This window comes from Anguilla rostrata, chromosome 9 (genome assembly GCF_018555375.3).
Source record: "Anguilla rostrata isolate EN2019 chromosome 9, ASM1855537v3, whole genome shotgun sequence".
In the NCBI taxonomy this organism is placed as follows: Eukaryota; Metazoa; Chordata; class Actinopteri; order Anguilliformes; family Anguillidae; genus Anguilla; species Anguilla rostrata.
Genome location: NC_057941.1, coordinates 42,266,214 through 42,290,224, shown reverse-complemented (window position 1 = coordinate 42,290,224; position 24,011 = coordinate 42,266,214). Strand labels below are relative to the sequence as shown.

The window sequence follows — 24,011 nt, the reverse complement described above, 5'->3', positions numbered from 1 at the left end:
TACCAGTGGAAAATGTTTCATAACTATACCCAGTGGAATCATTTTTTACATCAAATGCACTGTCAAATGAATTGTGCCCCTACAGTGTCCCACTGTAAATAGAAAATAATCACATTTTCTGGAAAATATCAATAAACATTGATGTGACTACAGAAAAAGTGTTGGTTAAAGCACACTTTGAACAAGTAGTTCTAAAGCTTGTAAAAGTCATATTTGACTGGGATTTATCTTCTCAGTACAAGACAAATACAAGACTTGGTCCACTCAAAAATATGCATACCAAGGTATTTTTAAAGCACCAATCACCACACCTGTCAGAAACAAAGCACACAGATCTTCATTTTATTTCAAAATAATTTATTTGTATATAATTGGAATGAAGCCAGGCAGTTACATCTGTGATGGCACTTGTTTCATAAAGATATTGTTCTGTATGGAACAAAATACTTTTTATCAGGCCTGGCAAAATGGATAAATATATTAGTAAATAAATATATTAGTGACATATTACCATATTGAAATGTTCTATTATATATAATACAACACTTTATTTTTATTTTTTCTTTCTCTTTTTTACACAAAGTATCGAAAATATACTGAGACCCCCTTGGATTTCTACAGGGATTGTGCTCAATTAGAAAAAGGCAGTTTAAAACGCAAAAAAAAAAAAAAAAAACAATATAAAAAAAAAAAACTCCAAATGTTCACTGACATTTAACAAATTTTAAACCAATTACCTTACAATGATAGCTGCATAGTGCTCTGATTGTTTGTTCTTAATCTTAATGCCAAAGTGCATTTTACGTTTCAGTGAATTTGAGACAAATCTCAGATAAGGAGATGGAGAAATTCAGTTGCAGTTATGCTCTCTGAGAAATTATGAAACAACCTTTTCTGTTTCTGTAATGATATGAAAAATGCTTAAATTCCCTAAAAAAAAGCACAATGGCACTGGATTTTTGTGGTATAACAACAGATGGAAAAGTGTGCAATAAATGATATATAAATATGATTTTTTTTTAAACTGCATCAGGCCAAGGCTGAAATTTAATCAAAACTTTGATTTACCTGCTTGTCAATAAATACATGATACCAATACCATTTTACATGTGTACTCCCCAGGGGCTGTTCATTCAAAACAGGCTTAAAATATATCCATCAGTTAAGATGTGACTTTTAAATCAGCAGGCAAGCCAACGTTTGTAAATTAAGTAAATTCAGATAAAAATAAATAGAATAATATTAAATCAATTTCTTTTTGCTATACTCCAATTTTTTTTATCAACCGAACTGAAACTAATATTCCTGCTACTTGATTAAGCCAGATTGTAAAAAGTGAAATGGTTAAGTGCTGTCAGTTCTTTCTTTTTCCCCCCCACAAGCCTGGAGCTCTACATTTGTGTCTAGGGGCAACACAGAAGTCCGCCCAGCCAAAATACCAAAAACAAGACTTCCATTTTCACATTCTCACCGTATGGCAGTGTTCTCAAGCTTTACCCAAAAACAAACGCACTGTCAACGCTGAAGCACTGTTTCAAACAGTCTCACACTGAAACTGAAAAAAAGCGTCAAAGGCCTGAGGTTCCTAATTCCAGAATTAATATTAATAACAATATTTTTTTTAACACTTCCAGTGTTTTCATTATTAGACTTTTATGCAAAAAAAAAAAAAAAACTGATTGCAACCCGACTTCCTTGGATGCATGCAACGGGGGTGATAATCTAAGGCTCAACGAGTTTTGAGTTTTCTGCTGCTGTCTTAGACGGGGACTTCTCTAAACTTAATCTGAAGACACTATCTTTACTTCTCCGAGGACAATTTCTCACCTGCGGGAAAAGAGGCTGGACAATGTAACTTAGGCTGAAGTACCTGCATTATTTAAACGTATAACTGCAACTCCTTGGGACCGGGCCACATAAACAGAGGCCCAAACACAGGCTAGGAAGGACCGCAGACTGCGCGCTCATCTCCACGACATCATCTCCCACTTCCCTTCTCCGCAACATTAAAAAAAAAAAACCCACCGACAACACAACTGACAACAGAACAAAAAAAAAAGAAAAAACCTATCTTGTAAAATTATACAAAAAAGCATAGACAGTTTCAGTCAAATTGTTTCTTTAAAAATGAAAACACGTTACAAATTGAAATAAACATTAAACAAAATAAAAATTGAACAAAAATAAAAACAGCTGCCTTTTCTTTTGAATGAACTAGCTCTAACTGCCAGTGGTGACCTGAAGGCGAGGTTGCAGGCAGTGAGGGAGGGGGGTCACTTTTAAAGGGCGGGGCTAACCTGAAGGGAAGCTTATTGAAAGTTAACAACGGTTTTTGCAGGGCTGCTAGCTTGGGGGTGTGCCGTGGTGACCTCGCTCCAGCAGAGAGCAAAGGAAGCCGCACCCGTGTCCTTTTTCGGCAGTTCCAAGCCCTTCGCTGTCTCCACCCCTTCGATTCTGACTGTAATGTGAGGTAGGAGGGAGAGAGCAGGCGCAGACCTCACCATACCCTCAGCTACAGACCAAAACACTACGGTCCTGCTCCTGGGCCCGGGCAATACTGTCATCAGTATAAAAAACTGCTATCAGCCAAACTGAGTCGATTCACCACTCGTCACACAGACTGAGACAAAGTGAGAGAGGCCAGTTTTTCAGGCCTACAGACCCTACACATAAGGCACTGAACATGATACCCTTGAAAAATATTTGCACTTAAATCTGCCTGTCTTCTTCACAGGAGACTCACTCTTTTCCCCTGCCTGCTTCTCTGATTATTTATGCTTTATTGCGATTCCCTACAGAAATGTTTCATTTCTAGAGTTCTAATTGATCATGGGATTAGAATGTAGAACAATTTCCACCAAAACAGGTGTGTGTGGGGCGGTGGGTGGGAGGTGGCAGTTTAACATTACCTTTAACATAGTTAAAATATCAATTGCTACCATTTACACAATTAGAGCACAGAATTAAGAACACAGACCTTCATCAACAGTGAGGCAAAACAGAGAGAGAGACAGTGAGAGAGAGAGAGAGAGACAGTGACATATATATATATATATACATATATATATATAGAGAGAGAGCGAGAGAGAGAGAGAGAGAGCTACTGAAACAGACATTAGCAGCTGATCCCAGATGACACAATATTCTTGGTTACATGGCTGTGAGTTATACTGGTGTTGGCTTTCCCCCCCCAGAGAATGAGAGAAAATGGTGCAGAAAAATGAAGAGTAATCTTTTTGCCAATGCAATGAGGTCAATCAGGTAGTCACTGAAGAGCACCTTAACGCATAAGCTGAATCCATGCTGTCATGTTTCTCCCATTATTGAATTCCGCTCGTTTATCTTCCATTTTTTAAATCAAGTACACATCCGAGCAACCCGCTAGAAATCGTAAGGCCTACCAATATGGAATATGTCAAATTCAAATGTAACATTTCCTGAAATGAATTCTCAAAACGTTTTCTATGGCAATTCAACATGATTATAAAGCAATTAGTACAATAAAACTCTGCGATAATATTTTTTTGAATGTTACCTCTGGTCCATAAATTGTAAATGAATGTGATTATATGATGTCAAGTTCAATCCCCCCCCCCCCCCCCCATTCCCCAGCCACTTCTCAATTTAAGTGCACTGCTATTCACATTGTTTAAACCTACTGGACACCAAGTTCATTCATAATCACTAATTGCTGCAGAAGTGACGAGCACAGCTGGCGACGCGTCTGCTTGATCACCACGGAAACCGAAGCGCACGGGGAACCGGGAGTGGCTTGAGAGAGAGAGAGCGTGCGCGCTGGTACGCGGCTTGCGGCACGGAATTTTCCGGAAGGCTTGTGAAAGACGGTGGAGAGAGAGAGAGAGAGAGAGAGAGAGAGAGAGAGAGAGGCTTGTCCATTGTGGCTCCTGTTAGCAGCGTGGGACGGGGACGGGGACGCGACCGTGCGCGTGCTCACACGCCAGACTCCTCTTCTGATCCTGTGGGGAGAGAGAGAGGGGGAACATCGGTTAGCCGCCCGCCGTCCGAACCGCGCCCGCGTCCCGTGGAGGTGACCTCAATGCAAACAAACGCGACAGAGAACACCGGCTACCCGAGATTCAGCCAATAGGCACGGCGGTGGCGTTCACATCAGACTAGGGCAGGGGTGGGCAACAAGGGCTGTAACTGTTTCTAGGGGTTTCCATGCCAACTTCTGCCCTTAATCACTTAATTACCCCTAACATTTACGCCAGCTGGCATTTTAGCCACATTTGTTGATTAGCACGTGAATGACAGCCGAAGACTGCTGCTGTGTCTGTAATACAAGACATTTAACTGTGATCTAATCTATGAGTGAACCAGTGCTGGTGTGTACAGCCAGTTAGCTCATTTAGCCAGGGTAACTGGAGGAAACAAAGAACTGCACACACACACCGGCCCTCCTGGACTGGAACTGCCCGCCCCTGGACTAGGGGCAAATAGATACTTTGAATACATTAACTCTTAAGATGCTGGTCCCTGGTCTTCAAAGAAAACATTACAGGCATAAGAAAACACTCAGGAAAAAGAGAAATTTTGCTGTGAATATTCGGGGAAAATGGTTTTTTTTTCAAACTGCCAACAACCTGGAGGGAGTTTATCGCTCGACCCGCGCGCGTAAGAAGCAGAGCGCCTACCCTGATTGTTGTGTAAAGTTTGGCAGTACAAGCAAATGTCCGCGGTGAGCTCGGCCCCGGGCTGGTGGCCCCTGCACTGCGGCCTGTCCGGTGGGGCCCGGGGGCCCTGGAGCTGGGGCTCAGAGTGGGCCTGCTGGACCCTCTTCTGCCAGACCACGTGCCCCCCGCAGCAGGGCCAGTCGCCCATGCCCCCCGAGTCCAGGATGAGGGGCACGGGCAGCAGCGGGGGGATGTCGGGCGAGCAGCAGTAGGCGGCCCCGCCCTGGCCGTAGTGGATGTGGATGCTGCAGTCCTCCTGCAGGTCCAGGCTCTGGTGGAAGCGCACGGCCGGGCCCTCCGGCCCGCGGCCGCCCTGCTTCCGCCGGTGGTGCCGCCCGGGGCCCTGGTGGCAGCAGGGGTGCGGGGGCGGGGCCAGGGGCGGGGCCTGCGCGAGGGGAGGGGCCGGGGCCGGGGCGGGGGCGGGAGGGCCCGGGGCAGGGTCCGTCTGTTCGCGCTCGGGCTCCTCCCCCCGGGGGCGGGGCTGCCTGTCCGGCGGGTCGGGTCTGGGGCACTGGCAGGGCGCGGCCCCGCCCCCCCCGTCCGCGCCGGGGCACGGGGCGGCCCCCTGCTCCTCGTCCGAGCCCCTGTCGGGGCCCTGGCTGTGGTCGCCGTCGTCGTAGTGGTGGTGCCGGTGCCGGTGGTAGTGCACGTGGTTGAACACCTGCTCCTCCGCGCAGCCGCGGTTCACCACCGAGTCCAGGGAGCGGGGGCGGGACCCGGGGTCCAGGCTGTCCCGCCGGCCCGGCCCCGGCCCGTAGTACACGAAGGGGTCGTAGTCGCTGCTCAGCGAGCTGCGGAAGGTGGAGCAGCTGCCGTACACCGCCTTCAGGCTGACGTCGGTGAAGTTGAGGACGGAGTCGCTGGACGAGCCGTGGCAGGGGCCCGAGCTGGAGTCGCTGGCGGGGCCGTCGGGGAAGTAGCCGCTGCGCTCCGTGCGGTAGCTGCCCCCGGAGCCGCTGCCGTCGTCCTGCCGGCTGTGGGCCCCCGGGCGGCCCGGCGTCGGCGCCACCGCCGCCGCCGCGCCCGCGTTCAGCCGCGAGTTGGAGGCGGCGCGCGGGACGGGGCAGCCGGGCCGGTACCCGTGGCAGGCCCGGCGGGGGTAGTGGGGGCCCGGGTGGCCGCCCGACCGGCAGCCGCCGGCCGTAGTCCTGTGGGGCCGGCCCAGGTGCCCGTCGGTCAGGTGGTAGCCGCAGCGGGCGGGCCCCGAGCCCAGGGGCCTGCCGGGCAGGCAGTGGAGGGCCCGGGGGTCCACGGGCGCCGGCCCGCCGAAATGGGCGAGGGCGGGGAACTGGCCGGAGGGGCCCCGCGGGTAGTGGTGGCGCAGGGGGAACGGGACGGGGGGCTGCTGGAACACGTGGTGCCCGGGGTAGGCGTGGCCTCGCAGGGGGTGGCCGTGCTCCGCGTTCGCCGGCACTCGGGTCCGCTGCGGCTGGCGGGCGGCCAGCTCGTTGCCTGAGGGGAGACGGCAAACGGAAGCCGGTCAGACACAGAACAGACCGCTAAGCGCCCGGGAGACACAGCTGTGCTTATTCAAGCCTGCAAACAACACAAACTGGTACCATTCTAAAACTTGGGGAGAAGAAAATCTAAAATACAAAAATATCAGATATATGGAAACAAGACGAGATTAAAACCTAGTATATGGCTGGACCTAATGCATGTGATCCGGCCGACCAGTGGTGTGACTTCATAACTCGGCCGACCAATGGTGTAACTTCATCACTCGCTCACTCACTCACTCAGTCAGTCAGTCAGGCACAGACATTCGCGTTCGTAGGGCTGGCCCCGCTGTTGCGGTCCAGCCAAAAAGCCTGTACACAGACAGGTCGGGAGACATCGCTGGTCTGGCTGTTTGGACTGGCAGACATGCACACTCTCTCCGTGCGTTATCTCTCCACCAGTCCGTTTCCCACGGCCTCTCAAGCACATGCAAGCTGCGCACGACAGCCTCGTGGGTGGAGCATTTCCCAGCAGGCGGCGGGGCGGGGCGGGGCGGGGCGGGGCCGGGCGGAGCACGTTACCCATGATGTTGTACATGCAGAGGGGGCAGGTGCGGTGCTGCAGAAGCCAGGGGTCCACGCACTCCTTGTGGAACTCGTGAGCGCACGAAATGATCCGCAGGTCCTGGAACAGAGAGATCCCGCCGTCAGGGGAGGGCGGCGCCCGAGAAAGCCCCGCCTCCCCGGAGGGCGGAGCCGCCTCCCCCCTGCCCAAGCGTCCGCCGAGCGGCCGCACGGCACCGCACACAAGGGAGCGGCAGAGCTTCACCACTCCCACGGTAACAGGGGCGGGGCTTACGGACCGTACGGACCAATCAGAACACTCCTCACTGCAGCAAAAGGCTTGCGCAATTAGATTAGATTTTTGCGATTTTTGAAGCCTTGTGAGAAACATCACAGAGCTGTTGCCATGCAGCGGCTTCACACTGCCCGGGCCACGCCCCGCCGAGCGACCGCAGCTCCGCCCACCTGTCCGTCCAGGAACTCCTCCAGGCAGATGGCGCAGATGGGCCCGGAGGTGGAGCTGCTCCCCGAATCCCGGCCCCCCCTCAGCCGCTGGCTGCCCGAGCAGCCCGGGGAGGCGTAGGTGCGCGTCTCCAGGCGTCCGATGGCCCGCATGGTCTGCTGGTGCACGGAGTCCTGCGGGGAGAGGGGGAGGAGCCAGGGGCTGTGAGTGACAGGGAGGAGCCAGGGGCTGGGAGTGAGGGGGAGCAGCCAGGGGCTGTGAGTGAAGGGGAGGAGCCAGGGGCTGTGAGTGACAGGGAGGAGCCAGGGGCTGTGAGTGAGGGGGAGGAGCCAGGGGCTGTGAGTGACAGGCAGGAGCCAGGGGCTGTGAGTGAGGGGGAGGAGCCAGGGGCTGTGAGTGACATGGAGGAACGAGGGGCTGGGAGTGAAGGGGAGGAGCCAGGGGCTGTGCGTGACAGGGAGGAACCAGGGGCTGGGAGTGAGGGGGAGGAGCCAGGGGCTGTGAGTGAGGGGAGGAGCCAGGGTCTGTGAGTGAGGGGAGGAGCCAGGGACTGGGAGTGAGGGGGAGGAGGCAGGGGCTGTGAGTGAGGGGAGGAGCCAGGGTCTGTGAGTGACAGGGAGGAGCCAGGGGCTGTGAGTGAGGGGGAGGAGCCAGGGGCTGTGAGTGACAGGGAGGAGCCAGGGGCTGGGAGTGAGGGGGAGGAGCCAGGGGCTGTGAGTGAGGGGGAGGAGCCAGGGGCTGTGAGTGACAGGGAGGAGCCAGGGGCTGTGAGTGAGGGGGAGGAACCAGGGGCTGTGAGTGAGGGGCAGGAGCCAGGGTCTGGGAGTGAAGGGGAGGAGCCAGGGTCTGGGAGTGAAGGGGAGGAGCCAGGGGCTGTGAGTGACGGGAGGCTCCCGGCCTGTGGCAGGTGAGAGCGGGGGTGCGCGTGGAGGCGGTGAGCTCACCCAGTTCCTGTTGGACTTGCAGCGGTAACGGAGAGCGAAGATCATGACGATGGCCACCACAGCCAGGACCACAGTGAGCAGGATGCTGACGTCATAGTGGGCCTGGGGAGAGAGGTGAACCTTCAGCAGAGAATAAACACGCACACACGCATGCTCACACACGCTTCCTCTCTCTCACACACACACGTTTGCACAAGCACACGTATACACATATACACACACACACATGAACACACATGCATACACACACAGACACACACACAGACACACACGCACACACACACACCCGCACACACACACACGGTGTGGATCTGCACCTCCTGCCGTTGCGGGGGCCCCCCTTGCTGATAAGAGGTGAAAACTCTCACAGGAAATAATAGGCGTGCGAACAATGGGGGAAGTGTTTACAGTGCGCTCATGTCTAAAACCAACACTTCCCAAAGTCAACAGCTCCTGTCTCCTTAGATTAGAGGAATCAATAGGGGGGCGGAGAGGGCCAGCTCTTGGGACATGACACTGTTCTCAAGCCTCAAAGAGGGGAAGAGGCAGCATAGCAATCCAGCATGGAGCCACGCTAACAATTATAGCTTAGGCTAACGCACAGCCTTGTAAAGGGCTTTTTTTTAAATGAAAAAATCTTTTAATTTTCCTATATAGTGCACGTGTAATTGATACTAATTCAGTTGAAGTAACGCATCCCTTAAATTACTTTTTTGTTTTTGAATTACATCTGTCAACAGGCATTTATTTGCAACAGATGGTTGCGCATTGTATTTCTGTACCAAGTCTTTTGCGACTACTTTCAGATGCGGATATGATGCATTCTTCCCCAGAAACGTGTGTGTAACCAATCACAGAGGCGCATAGAGCTGGAAGCGCAGTCATCTATGAGAATCAGGAGGAGCGCTTCTCTCCTTCATGCATATGCATTAAAGAGAAGATCACGCGAATAATGGTGCATTCCTCTGAATCTGCTAAAGTTTGCGCAATTAACAAGGTCGATTCTTGCCTGAAATTTCTCCGTCTCTAAAGAGCAGGTGTAAATCAAGACGCAAGCAAGACGAAGACACAGGTATAGGCCTCAAAGACACACTGAACCTTTGTAACAAGAAGCACACTATTTCAACTATCTGAGCAAGAAATCATTACAGATTAAGCAGTCTCGCAATAAATAAGGTTGGGTGAAAATATTGGCTAAAGTCACGGTGCAGTCAAAGAAAAGTAAAAAAAAAAAATCATGGAAAAATGCAAAAAAGAGGCAGAAATTACTGCATTTAAAACAATTAATAAATTAAATTAACCAAAAGATCTCATGCGCAGCAGTGGGAAATGACTGAATTAGCATTTGCAACTGTAGCGACAGTAACAAGTGCTTGGAAAAAATCAGTGCACAGTTTCCACTAGTAAAAAATGTAAGTAAATGCATTGATAAGCTTGTGTATTTAATAGTTTTAGTCCACCACCGACCGAAAGGCTTTTTGCCTTTAACAGAATATCATTACAAACAGCATGCTCAAACTGCATCACTAAAACAGTAAAAAAAACAAAAATATGGTTTCTAAGTGTTTGTTTTCATTAATTTAAAGTTTTGGTCAATGTTGTAGACTACATTTAGAGGTCAGAAGCTTTGATAAAACGCCTATTGTCATGGGCAACGTTACAGTAGCTAACAGAAGGAATGCTCAGCATCAACGTTCTTAACAGGGGCTGTCAAACATTTCACTGCAACAACTGACTGTCGGCTGTGTTAAGGCTGACAGTTACCATCAAATATGGCCGAAAACAAATCACGAAAACACTGAAAATGGGGGAAGTCACGGAAAAGGAAAAAAATCATGGAATACGTGACACCCGCAACCTCCGTGACAAACACCCAGCCGTAGAAATAATTACTCTGCCACAGCTGGAGAATCACAGTCGGCATTTTGTCGTACACCGTCCATAGTGTTGGACACACTCCTAAGGCACATGAGCAGATACCAGTTTCCCCACATTCAATTAAGATATTCAACACACTAAGCAGGATTTTTTTTAAACTGCGCCTTTAAGGTCAGCTTAACACGCAAAGCGCGATTAGCAGGAAGTCCCATTCGCTGACTGTGTAATTAGCAGCAGCCACAGTAAGCAGGACGTTAATTTCACGCAGGACGTGTACGCACCAGCACGCCTTCGTCAGGCTGCAACTTGCGCTGCGCAGTTTTATGTAAGTACACCAGCCCCTTTGCGTTTTTTGGGGGCTTTGTTCAAGGACTGGTCGGCGAGGCACGTGGACGGACCAGCACCCGGTACCTACCCATTCGGGCTTCTCGTCCATGACGTCGATGTTGACCAGGGCCCCCTCGTTCCTGTTGACCAGGTCCATGAGCCTCATGGCGGCTTCGGCCTGGACCAGGACCACGGGCTTGAGCAGACTGTCACCGTCAATGGACAGCAGCAGCTGGGAGGGGCGAGAGGGAGGTGCTGGTATCACAGGTGTTTGGGGGGGGGGGGGCGGCGAGAGGGAGGCGCTGGTATGGCAGGTGTTTAAGCGGGGGGGGGGGGGGGGGGTGTGCGGGGGTTCGGTCAGGAAAATGGCCGCCTCACCTCCTGTGCAGCGGCAGCGTTGTCGGACACATCGAAGATGACAGCCCGAGCCCCTCTCTTCAGCGCCAGGCGAGCCTGAGGAAGAGACACAAAGCACAGTATAAGAGTACCGCCTGTAACACAGACAGAGAGAGGGAGAGAGACTACTGCCTGTAACACAGAGAGAGGGAGAGAGACTACTGCCTGTAACAGAGAGAGAGGGAGAGAGACTACTGCCTGTAACACAGAGAGAGAGAGACTACTGCCTGTAACACAGACAGAGAGAAAGAGAGAGAGACTACTGCCTGTAACACAGACAGAGAGAGGGAGAGAGACTACTGCCTGTAACACAGAGAGAGGGAGAGAGAATACTGCCTGTAACAGAGAGAGAGAGAGACTACTGCCTGTAACACAGAGAGAGAGAGACTACTGCCTGTAACACAGACAGAGAGAAAGAGAGAGAGATTACTGCCTGTAACAGAGACAGAGAGAGGGAGAGAGACTACTGCCTGTAACACAGAGAGAGAGAGACTACCGCCTGTAACACAGACAGAGAGAGAGAGACTACTGCCTGTAACACAGAGAGAGGGAGAGAGACTACTGCCTGTAACACAGAGAGAGAGAGACTACTGCCCACAACAGAGAGAGACAACTGCCTGTAACACCAACAGACAGAGGGCAGACTACTGCCTGTGACAGAGACAGAGAGAGACTACTGCCTGTGACAGAGACAGAGAGAGACTACTGCCTGTGACAGAGACAGAGAGAGACTACTGCCTGTAACAGAGACAGAGAGAGAGACTACTGCCCACAACAGAGAGAGAGAGACTACTGCCCACAACAGAGAGAGACAACTGCCTGTTCCACAGAGAGAGAGACAGAGAGAGAGCGAGAGTGAAAGAGAAAACACTGCCCATAACACAAAACAGAAAGACTACTGCCCATAACAGTGAGAGAAATTTATAGGTGTTCGAATGACCCTTGGTATGCACTCACTGTACATCGCGTTGGATAAAAGCATCCGCTAAATAAATGCAACGTAAAAAGACGACTGCCCATAACACAGAAAAAGGCTACTGCCCAAAAACTGAGGGAAGGAAGGGGGGAGGAAGTGAGAGAGAAAGAGAGGGGTCCCACGTAAATAAAGGTTGGTAAAGACAAAGAAAATGGACAAGCAGAAAAAAATGGATGAAGTAAACTCTCCTTTTTTCAAGAATATACAAGAGACAGGAGTTAAGGAGATAAAAACCAACGTGACAAGCGCAGTTCCATCCTGCGCAGGACGTGCCACTAGGTGGCGATCACACCCAAGCTATAGAAACCGGCAGCATGCCCATTATGCGATTCCACTGGCCGAAACAGCCCCTCAGCAGAAAACAGCAATCACAGTGCGATAATAAAATAAAAATAAAATAAATGAGCGTCTCTCCCGGACTTGAGGAGAGCGCAGACACACGGCCATGTTTGCGGCGTTCGGGACTGACCGTTCGGCGCGAACACGAGCCGGGGGGGGGGGGGGGGGGGAGGGCAGGACGAGCGGTTGTGGAAAGGGGGGGGGGGGGACACATGAGCAGGGGGCAGGTGCCTGCCCCAGTTACGGCGGGCCGCAGATTGGAGGAGAGGGGCGGCAGGGGGGGCGGGGGGTTCCGAAGGGGGGCGCTGCACCCCGTCTCCGATTTCAAAACCGAAAAAGTGATATCGATACGCGGGGCGGCGAGTAAACACTGCGCGGTGGGAGATGAGCGGGCGCGCTGCCCGCTGAATGCCAGGCATCCACGGCAACCTGGCGGCCAATCGAATCAGAGCCAGGCCCTTCCTGCACTTTGACCCCACGCTGATGGCAGAGGGGGGCCGGGGGGGGGGGGGGGGGGGGGGGGGTGGCCCTCTGAAATGACAGTCTACACCCTGGCTACTTTAACCTCACTGTCTACACCCATGTGGGCCTCAAGCTTGTTTCAAACGCAAAACCTAAAGCGATCGTGCACAAATCCACACCCTGCCACTCAAAGCAAAAGCAAATTATATCTCACCATGCCCCGTCTTTAATCAAAATGATCAAAATCAACACGGCGCCCTGCTCTAACTCTGAATCTGAAGCTCTACATGCTGAATCTGAGTCACACAGAGCACCGTGAGCTGGAATAAGCCAGAGAGAAGATTCTGTTCAGGCGCTGTATTGAAACCTCAATCCGTTAATCACGGGTTAATGGAAAACCCCCCCTCCGTGCTCAGCGCCGTGGCCTCTGAGCACTTTTTAACAGTTCAAAAGCAGGGAGGAATTTGTTAATGCGTGACTAGGGACGGAACCTTCGCCTGTGGCGGCACGTGAAAATGGCCACCGTCCTGACTACCTGGCTACGGGGGAGGGGGGTGGGGTCTTCCTACAGTCCTACAGGTGAGTGGTGATTGGTCACCTTCCTTCAACCGGGTCCTGCACCGCTGACCCCCCCCCACTACCCCGCCCCGCGCCTCGCACCGGCAGCGGGGTTCAAAGGGCAAATGCGCGTGAGGTCAGACCGAGGTCAGATGGAACGACGGTTGCCCTGTCGGTGCTGTAAAGGCTCGCACGCCCCCCCCCCCTCCCCCGTCGCTCTCTTTGAACTGCCGTCTGCACATTGGCCGCCGCCCTGGCCGACATCGGACGGGTCCGGCTCTTCAGCGGCCAATCAGAGGCTCCCTTTTAACGTAGCCGACATCACAGCGCTGTGTGGTCCCAAAGTAGTCACGGGTGTCAGTTTCCCAGGATGACATTTGATTTATGGAAACTGCGGCTGAATATTTATGTGTATGGGGAGTAGGAGGAGGGGGGGGGCAGCAGTGCCACACAAACATAAGCACAAACACGCATACGCTTCCTACCTGGCTGAACAAAAAACATTTTCTCAGATCAAAGTTGCGCTGACTGAAAGGCGACCGAGACAATGGACGACTCTCTACACCACACCACTCTCTACACCACACTCAGAGACTTCACAGTCCCACCCACAATACCCAACACAAAAGAATTTCAGTTCATAACAAAACCGGATTTGATCTGAATCGGGGGGGAATCGGATTTGGGTTCAGCGCGCGCGAGACTCCGGGCCGCGCGGATTAGTTACGAAACCAGAGGAAACAGGCAATCCTGCACGTATTACACGCGCTTTGGACTTCAAATGGTCTCCGACACTTCAACACACAGTTTCAGGCAGGAGAGGGAAACAGCGCAAAAACGCTCAGTTGATCAGCACAGTGCGCTGTGTATCCACACATACACACTTACAGTACTAAGACTTCAACACCAAACAGAAAAAACCACCCCTAGGGGCTTTGTGGCAATTAAACGTGACCTTTCATCATGTCCCATGACAGAGCAATAGTCTTATAGATGCAGAATTAGACACAGGGACGGACAGCGTGGTACCCAGTTAACCGGTGGCATCAGAGGGTGTCAGAACCCACAAGCCCGCAGGGACCGTAACTTAGTTAACACAGAGTGCCGTCTGTGTTTTCGGCTACTGTTATATATTTTGGGGGATTCAGCAACTGCTTACTAGCAAACAGGTTTGAGTTGAGCTGGTACATACTGTACTGTACTACGTACTGTGTAATGTGTGCATGCATTACCACTGATTTCCTTAGCGCCCCCCCCATCCATATGGCAAAATGTGTAACACTGCAAAGGGGGCCTGTTTTTCAGCTGAACAATGAAATGTGATCAATCAGTTATTTAAGGGCAGCCTGTCACTGCAATTTACACTGGCCCCACATGAGAAGCAGGGCACTTACACAGCAAGATGAGCGTGACGCTGGTTAAAACCAGAAAGGCACAATGTGCCATTGAGCCAGCCCCAGACAGGGAGCATTTGCTGACACAATGTGTTCCATCTTCTCTCTGGGTTTGGGAAGCAACTGATGTGAGATGGAAGCGCTCCTTTAAGCGACCATGATGCAGCGATATGGGATTTACACTCTGAGACTCGATCAGTCGGACTCGTCTCTGTGAGTCTTGCTCTCTGGGATTTGCTCTCTGAGACTCGCTCAGTGCGACTCACTCCCTGGGACTCGCTCGTTCGTTGGGACTCACTCTCTGGGACTCACTCCCTGGGAGTCGCTCTCTGGGACTCGCTCGTTCTCTGGGACTCACTCCCTGGGACTCGCTCTCTGGGATTTACACTCTGGGACTCGCTCTCTGGGACTCGATCTCTGGGACTCGATCTCTGGGACTCACTCCCTGGGATCGTCTCGGACTCGTCCTGGGACTCATCTTGGACTGCTCCTGGGACTCGCTCTCTGGGACTCGCTCTCTGGGATTTGCTCTCTGAGACTCGCTCAGTGGGACTCGATCTCTGGGACTCGCTTGTTCTCTGGGACTCACTCCCTGGGAGTCGCTCTCTGGGACTCGCTCTCTGGGACTCGATCTCTGGGACTCGATCTTTGGGACTCGCTCGTTCTCTGCGACTCGCTCTCTGGGACTCACTCCCTGGGACTCACTCTCTGGGACTCACTCCCTGGGACTCGCTCTCTGGGACTCACTCTCTGGGACTCGCATTGTGCGACACGCTCTGTTTTAGCATGGCCTGAGAGCTAACTTTGATGTCTTTGTTTTGCTAAGACAAATTTTCTACTGATCATTCTGCTTTTTAACTTGTCTCAGTGTGTGATTGATTTCATATGCAACTTAGGCTGTGACTAACACAATTTCATCCTATATTCCATTCATTTGTGGCCATTGTTCCATCTTCGAAGCCAGAAAAAAATTCTGAACTAATATCTCGATGCAGTGCACATTAGTTTTCCTAAAGCTTTTCAGAAGTGGCAGTATGTAAAAGTGTAAAACTGTACAAGGGAAAGCGGCAGTGTGTGCAAAAGTGTAAAACTGTAGAAGGGGAAGTGCCAGTGTGTGTAAAAGTGTAAAACTGCAGAAGGAGGGGAAGTGGCAGTGTGTGTAAAAGTGTAAAACTGCAGAAGGGGAAGTGGCAGTGTGTGTAAAAGTGTAAAACTGCAGAAGGAAGGGGAAGTGGCAGTGTGTGTAAAACTGCAGAAGGGGAAGTGGCAGTGTGTGTAAGTGGGAATTAGAGGGGAGTGGAGTGGTGTAAACAAGTAAGCTGCAGAAGAAGGAAGTGGCAGTGTTGTAAGGTAAATGCGAAGAATGGAGTGTACGTTGGGATTTCAGAGGACTCAAGCGGGAATCAGGTGTTCAGAGGAGCCCAGGGAACAGTGTCGGGCCTGTGGCAGCTGCTCCAGGGGAGGAATTTTCACAGCGCCGCTTTGAAGCCTACGTGAGCGAGCGAGCGAGCGAGCGGGCGGGCGGGCGAGCGAGCGAGGGGTCCCACGGCCCGCGAAACGAGGGTAGCCCGACCGCAGCAGGACGCTGCCTCCAGTTTCCCGCGCTCTGCCGCCGCGGGGGGGGCGGTGGGGAGAGAGGAGGGGGGAGAGACAGAAAGGGTTTGGGAATGCTACCTCCCTGCAGACAGAGGGGGAGGCGAGGGAGGGGAGCTGACGGGACATGCCCCCAGCCCCCCCCCGGTCAGAGAGCGCTGCTGCAGCTGCACTCATCTTCAAACACAGGGCCCAGTTGTTTTGGAAACTGGGAGAGTGTAATGAAGGAGGGCTGTGATCTGCAGGGTGTCCCGAGGCCAGCTCTCAGCCTCTCACCCCCCCCCCCCCCCTCCACCCCCCCAAAACCCGGCCCTGTGCTACCTAAGCCATCGCTCACTTAGCTGCCCTGGGCTGCCTGTCACGACATCCAATCACAAACACACACACGCACAGACAAACGCACACACACACACACACACATACACACAAATGAATACACACACAGACACACAAACACACACACACACAGACGAACACACACACACACAGACACACAGACACACACACATATACACACAAATGAATACACACACAGACACACACAAACACACACACGCACAGACAAACGCACACACACACACAACACACACGCACAGACAAACACACACACACACACACACACACTCGCACAGACAAACACACACACACGCACCCACATAAACACACACACACACACACACGCACATAAACACACACACACACACAGACAAACGCACACAGACACACACAAACACAAACACACACATACACACACACACTCGCACAAACACACACACACACACTCGCACACAAACACACACACACACAGACAACGCGCACACACACACACACACACACACAAACACATGCACGCACACCCACACGCATAAATGCATGCACACACATAAATGAATACACACCACTCATGCCCCACGGCACCTTGGCCCTTCACCTGTGCACGCTGACCTCCGGCATGCCACTAACTGAGAGTAACCTGGGGCCGTATGACACATTCCTCCTAAAAACTGCACCTTTTTCACCAGCGCATCTACCCGCCTGTCAACAAAGCAGCAGCAGCAACCTACATACATATACAGCATTTACACTGCATGCATATACCATTTACGCATATACCCATATACCCACACACACACACCCATTTATATAGGCTATTTATTCATATACCCAACTATACATTGACCCATTTATATATTCATATATAGTATATCCCCATGTATACATGTACCCATTGGATAGTACAACTGCGATAGGTAAGTTAAAGCTTAAAAAAACAAGCACAAGAAACCCACACACAAAAAAAATAAAAACCCTGGAGATGTAATATAAGTGCTGGCTGGGGAAAGGGAGCTGGTTACCCTGGAACTCCCAGGCGAGATCACCCCAAAACGGGGTTTAAATACACGCGGCGCTCCTGAGGACGACGCGGCGGCCGCTTCCGCAGAAAGCACTAAAGAGCGCGTAATGACAGGGCCCGCCGCGCCGGGCCCCGCGGGGCCGAGGAGGGACGGAACGTCCCGGAAAGCCTGTCATTTCGGCAGTCGGCGAGGCCGCGCCGAAGCCATTACCGAATCACCGCGACAGACCGCCGGTTAAAATAGAGGACGTCGCGGTGACAAACAGGGCCGCCCGTTAAAAAAAAAAAAAACAGGTGCGAGGTTTTCGGGGGTCGCCCGAGCGGCGAATCGAAACCCCGGGGGGCCGCCCGGCCGCACGTCCCGCAGGTGCGCCGTTTAAAAAAAAAAAAAAAACGGACAATTTTGAAAAATAAATACGTAAAAAAAAAAATCTTCCAAATTGCTTCTGTAAGCAGTCGCGTTCCCCCCCCCCCCCCCCGGCCCCTCTGGCAGCCTTCTCTCTCGGACCCATCAAAAGGCCGGCTCTGTTTGAAATGGCATCCAAATGGCGGCCCCGAAGGACGAGGGGGCTGGCAGGCGGCCTGAACAGCCAGTCCACGGCAGGTCAAGGCCAGCGGGGTTAGGGGGTGGGGGGGGGGGGGTGGAGAATCCCGCCCAAGGCTGAGCAAACAGCCCTCCGTTCGGCCAGGAGACGGCGTGTACCCGGAGCGAAGGGTTCTGGGAAAGCGGGCCTGGTCCGGCTCGCCCGCACCCTCCTGCCTCCTCAGAACGGCTTCAAACGCCCCCCCGATGGCTCAGAGAGCGAGCTCACGCGCGTTCTGTTAAAACTGCCGGCTGCCCGTTTACCCTGCTAGTGACCCCGCAATTCCCCATCCCACTGTGTGAGGAGCAGTTACCACGACAACTGGACATCCACACCATCCCACACCTTCGAAACTCACTCTGCCGCTTAGTTTATATATGTTGCACCTGCGCACTTTTCTCATTAAAGTTCACCAAGGAAAAATAAACCACACAACAGGGCATGCTGGGAAAGTAGGACAAGGTTGCTAGCTTCCGGATCTTTCTGTGGGTGAGCGTTTAACCGGGTTATGAAGGGTTAAAGGACCAGAGAACACGTCTGAGAGGGACAGTCTGGTGACACGGGGGAGTGGGGCCGGCGAGCCTATAGCCCCGCCCATGCGCACCGCCTCCCTAATTCACTGGCTCTGTACGGCAGCCAAGGCCCCGCCCCACCCCAATGCCCATCCCCCGCCCCCGGCGGCACCTCGGAACCCTTCTCCCGTTCTGAGAATGGAGGCCTGCCAGGAGCCACGGCCGGCCCCCTAACCCCGCCTCCTGCCACGGCCCCCCCCTTCCCCCCTCCCTCCCCTCCCCTTCCCCCCCCCCCCCCTCTCCACACACCTCAGTCACAATGCAACGGCTGGGGCAGAGAGGTGGACCAAAGCCAGCGCACCCCTCAACATCACCCCACCCCCACCCCACCCCCTCTCCCATCCCTACGGAAGGACAGACAGAGACACAAGTTTTCCTTAAGCTGGAGAGACAAAGCGGCCATACATGGGGGGGGAGTCCCGACCGCGTCACGCTCCCAGACACACAGCTGTTTCCTTCCAAAAGCTCCAAAAGCCTCCACTGCGCGGTCGAGGCGCGTCGCTAACCCCGCTACGAGAACGCCGGAACATTAAACGCTCAAACATTTGGATATTTAAAAAAAATTAAAAAAATAAAATTAAAAAAAAGCACGAAGAAGTAAGCAAATTTCTTTTGCGGCACGCAAATAAAATTCAACAAGACAAGATCCTTTTCCCGTGTAAGAAAAAAACAAAAAACAAAACGAAAGACAACCGTGCCACTCGAACCAGGCACCGCTCCACACGAGTCTCGAAGACTCGCCCAGCGTACGGACGACAAATTCTGTGTGCGTACATACAGGATTAAAAAGCAGGGCAGATGTAACTGGACCGTGCTGAAATGCGAGCGGGTGGGAGCGTAGCTGCAGGTAGCGGGAGAAGCCTGTGTGCCAAGCGCCGCTCACGCTCGATTTCAGCGCAGCGGGGCCGAGCTGATGCCAGGTTTCGGGTGCCGCACAGGCGACACGCATGTGCACCGCCCCCCCCCCCCCCCCCCCCCCACCCCCCCCCCGGGAACGAATTAGCGCTGGAGTGTCAACGCCCAACGCCGCGCTTACACAAACACACATTACTGGCAGAGGGGGGGGAGGGGGGGGGGACAAGAAAAGAAATCATAACACAAGTTTCTTTGAATCTGTTTTAAATCCAAAGCTGACAGGCGTTTGTTCTCAGGGGATTGTTTTGACCGCAGAGAAGTGTAAAAATATTCATGTTAACAGAACAAAGTTACCCAGAAAACTCAAATTCGCTCTCTGACTAGCAGATGATATAATAATGGATGAATGCACATACTTTTGGGAAATACACAATTCATAGTTTGTGGTGCGGCATCTCAAGCTAAAATAACTTCAGCCACACTGTAGACTGACATGGTTACATATGTGTGTGTTTTTGTATTTGTGTATTTGTCTGTAGTGCATATGTCTGTGTGTGTGTGTTTCTTTGAGTGTGTGTGTGCGGGTGCGTGTGAATGTGCGGGTGTGTGGGTGTGTGCGTTTGTGTGTGTGCGTGTGTGTGTGTGCGTGTGAGAGTGTGTGTGTGTGTGGGTACGTGTGTGTGTGGGTGCGTGTGCGCATGTGTGTGCGGATGTGTGAGAGTACACGCGCGCGTGTGTGTGCGTGTGCGCTTGTGCGCGTGAGAGAGTGAGCGATAGACTGCTCTGTGTGCGAAAGAGACAAAGCGGATTTGAGCGCGGCAGCAGGGTTGGGCTCCTTTCAGCGAGCGCCAGACCGGAGCGGGAGAGCGAGAGCGAGAGCGCTGATGCGAGCGCCGGCTGGCTGGGCCGCGGCCCGCCGGCAGCGGGAGGGGAAGGGCGGGGTGGAGCGGGGCGGGCGAGCGTGTACATTACTCACGCGGCGCTTTGATCTGTCGCCGCGGGCACGCCTGTCAGCGCAGGTAGACGCCAGCTTCTCAGAAACGCCGGCCGGGTAGGCGAGCCTGAATCACAGGCTGCGCCTCGGCAGTACACCCCCCCCCCCCCCGCCCCCCCCACCGCAAACCCAGCCCCCCTACTCCAATGTTTCTGTGGGAGGGGGGAGGTGGGAGGGGGTACAGGAGGGAGTTAAACGGCTGTGGCTGGTAGACGAGCGTTCGTGTTTGCCCCCCCCCCCCCCTCCCTCGTGTTAAAACCTCGGCCTCCCAGGTCTGAAGTGCAAACGGCGTCCGCAGCTGGATCCCGCCATGTTTGCTCTGTTAAAAAAAAAAAAAAAACTGTTTCGGAGAGAGGGCAGGAGGGCGGGAGACTGAAGTGCTTCAGAAGCCCGGTCGTAAAAAAAAAAAAAGGAGCGCATGCCACCATTAAAATCTCACAAAAGGAGCCGTAGCCGATTTAATTGTTTGCATTGCGGGCAGTCACGACTCCTGCAGCAGGCACGGCGGCGGCGGCGCCTTCTCATGTCAGGAATTCCTGCTTTCAAATATTTGGACTGAAAGGCAAGCTCCTCCCGCTCGCCGCCGTAATGCGCTGAGAGGCATGCGGCGTCGCATTTTTTAACGACGTGCGTCGCAATAAAAACAAAAATGCCTTTCAACGAGGGGAGTCTCAAGGGTTTCAGAACCTGAAATTCTGCGACACCTTCCAGTACGTTCATTAATCTGACACACACAAAAAAAAAACTGGAGGCCAATTAGTCTTCTTTTCCTGCCATTACAAGCTCCATGTAATGTTACTGTTTTGATAGTCTGTCCTGTTGTTTCATCAAAGCGTGTTATTGACAGCCACCCCCCACCCCCCCCCCAAAAAAGAAAAGAACCCCCCCCCCCCACCCCAACCTGCTGCCCAATTCATTTAGCTGCCCTCGGCCCTCCAAGCCAAGTGGAATTTTCCCCTGGGACCCAAAGTCCTCTGGGCCACGTCGGCCTCCAGAGCAAACACGTGCTGACAGTTTCAATGATTTAGCGAACTGACTTCGTCAAGATCACTTTCCTTTGGTGTTCTTTAATGTTAACGCCCAGAACAATGGAGGCACTGAATGCTAACCTAGTCTAAGAATGGGGGGGGGCAGTAACTGTATTAATCCAAGTTAAGAGTGGGTGTCGCACAGTATGAACGAAAGCCAAGCCGAAAGACAGCTCAGGACTAACCCGGCACGAGAAAGTCTCAAGTAAAAAAAAAAAAAAGTACGTAACTCACGTTACTTCACGCGAAAGGTTTCCGTGGATCGCTCGCTCGCGTTAATCTCAGCAATGCAAAAAAGCGAGGAAATGGCATCGCAGTCTGCTTTTTTTGTTTTGTTTTTGGCGGCGTAGCTGCCTCAGTTCCAGGTGGAAAGAAGAAGAGACGGGAGGAATGTCTTTTTTTTTTAATAAGAATATTTTGGCTAATCTCGTTTAAGACGGCATAAATCCACCTCCGCTTGTGCAGCGAAGTTCAAAAGGCGCTCCTGCGTGCCTCTGCTTGCTGACACAGAAAAACAACGTTCTAACACACACTCTGTTTAGAGCCAATCGAGCCCCCTCACTGTAACAAGCACTGAGGGCAGTCTTCGGTAGGGGGGGGGACAAGAATGAGGGAGTAAGAAAATGCGAGAGAGAGAGAGAGAAAGAAAGAGAGAGAGAGAGAAAGAGAGATAGAGATGGATAAAGAGAGAGTGAAAGAGAGACAAAGAGAACGAGAGAAAGAGAGGGCAAAGTGAAACGAAAGCAGGCGATCAGAATAGGTTTCCTGTCGGCGCCGCGTCGGCCCGGCTTCCGAGCCTCACGGCGACTCACGCGGTCACGCGGCTCAGGGGTGCGGCCATCCCGCCTCGCTGCACCCCGCAACCTGCCGTGGGAAACGAAAAGCTGCTTCTGGCAGAACGCGACTTGGGACAGTGGGGTAACACAACCCAGGCCCTGGGAAGGATTCTCCCCCTGCAAGGGCCTGCTCTCGTTTGCAAACATGCGGCAGTGTAGCACAGCGGGTAAGGAACTGGGCTTGTAACCGAAAGGTCATAGGTTCGATTCCTGGGTAGGACACCGCCACGTTGTACCCTTGAGCAAGGTACTTAACCTGCATTGCTGCAGTATATATATCCAGCTGTATTAATGGATACAATGTAAAATGCTATGTAGAAAGTTGTGCAAGTCGCTCTGGATAAGAGCGTCTTCTAAATGCCTGTAATGTAATGTAATGATTTGTAGCGCGCGTGTAAAAGAAACAAAATTCTGCTTTTTGTACGCAGTTGTGAATTTTAGAATGATCAGGTGGCAGCACTGGGCATATGCATATGACTTTGCACAGGCATATGTGCACACAAAGGCCTACACATGGACCCATGGAGTGACTTAACACCTCCAGTTCCTAACCCTAACCCTAACCCTAACCCACAACCCTGATATAGCTTAACGTTTCGAATGCAGTTCACGTAGATGAACTACTGAAACAGTGCATTTCTGGCCAGCCTCCTTCATGTGTACAAGGGAAAACAAACTGTCAAGAAAGGCGAGAGAGAGCTTGTTTCACGTGATCTGCTGGAAAACTGCGACACACAACGTCCAACGTCTTATTTTTCCAAATTTGTGGGAACCCAGGCTACTGCTCAACATCCAATGAACTGCAAACCCTTCAGCGCATGCGTATCCCCCCCCCCCATCACGCTCCACCTCATACCTCTTCCCAGGTACCTCCATCACCTGGAGAGCCGGCGGCGGCGGCGGCCTAGTCGTTAGCAGACAAGACCGGGCTTGAGCCTGAGAGGCGTTTCACGAGCAATTAAAAAATCTAGGGCTTCAGGCAGCGCGGGGGAACAAAGAGCTAATAAGTGTCTCAGACCCCAAAGACTGAGCCCTCAGACATTTTCATCTTACTACAACCCACTTTAAAAAATTAAAAAAAAAACTTTAAAAAAAAAACTGCCATTTTGTTTTTCCCCCAAAGGCTCCTGTAGGCATGACAACGGCGGTTCGCCTCCCCTTCCGCAAGGTGTGGACCCTGTTCGCATGACAGTTTTTTCCAGGCAGGTTTTATTCTGGTCTGACTGTGTTAATAAACACAGTACACCCCGCCCCCCCCACACCAAATTCTGCTCATTACCTCTGTCCCCATTCTTTCACACAGTCCTGTATGGCATCTTTATGGCACTGACGTGGATTGAAAACTGCCTTTTCCAGGGTCTTCAAAGACAGAGAAGCGGATCTGCGTTGAAGCCCCCAATAGAAACGAGCGGTACAGTACACACAAGCACACCGCCAGACATGCACTGACCACACATTCAAATTCTGACACACACAGACGGGCAAACGCCGCTCGTTTGAAAGACCCTCACAGTGACGCCTGAGTGAGCCGTTGCCGTGCAGACGGCCAGCTCCTGGCAGCCGCGCGCGAGGAGCGGGAAGATGCGTGCGAGAGAGAGAGAGAGAGAGAGACCGACCGGGCGCTTTTACTGGAAAAGGGATCTGGGCCCGTCTGCGTGTGGGACGCCGCGGTCGGGAGGGACGAAACCTCACGCCCGCCGCCCCGTTAGCCCGAGAACAAAAAACCGGGACAAGGTCGCGACCTCCGACATCACCTTCCAG

The 24,011-nt window shown here is 52.5% G+C and overlaps 1 protein-coding gene across 1 annotated transcript in view; it reads right to left on the bottom strand.

The window, feature by feature from the left end:
• Positions 1-340: 340 nt before the first annotated feature.
• Positions 341-24,011, bottom strand: part of LOC135263813 (E3 ubiquitin-protein ligase RNF43) — a 96,173-nt gene continuing 72,502 nt past the window's right edge. The window contains exons 3-9 of the mRNA XM_064352224.1: positions 10,688-10,762; positions 10,398-10,541; positions 8,105-8,206; positions 7,163-7,333; positions 6,716-6,818; positions 4,656-6,146; positions 341-3,977 (exon numbers count right to left, since the gene is read on the bottom strand). Coding sequence (XP_064208294.1) covers positions 3,952-3,977; positions 4,656-6,146; positions 6,716-6,818; positions 7,163-7,333; positions 8,105-8,206; positions 10,398-10,541; positions 10,688-10,762 — 2,112 coding nt within the window. The 3' untranslated portion in view covers positions 341-3,951. The remainder of the gene's footprint in view (positions 3,978-4,655; positions 6,147-6,715; positions 6,819-7,162; positions 7,334-8,104; positions 8,207-10,397; positions 10,542-10,687; positions 10,763-24,011) is intronic.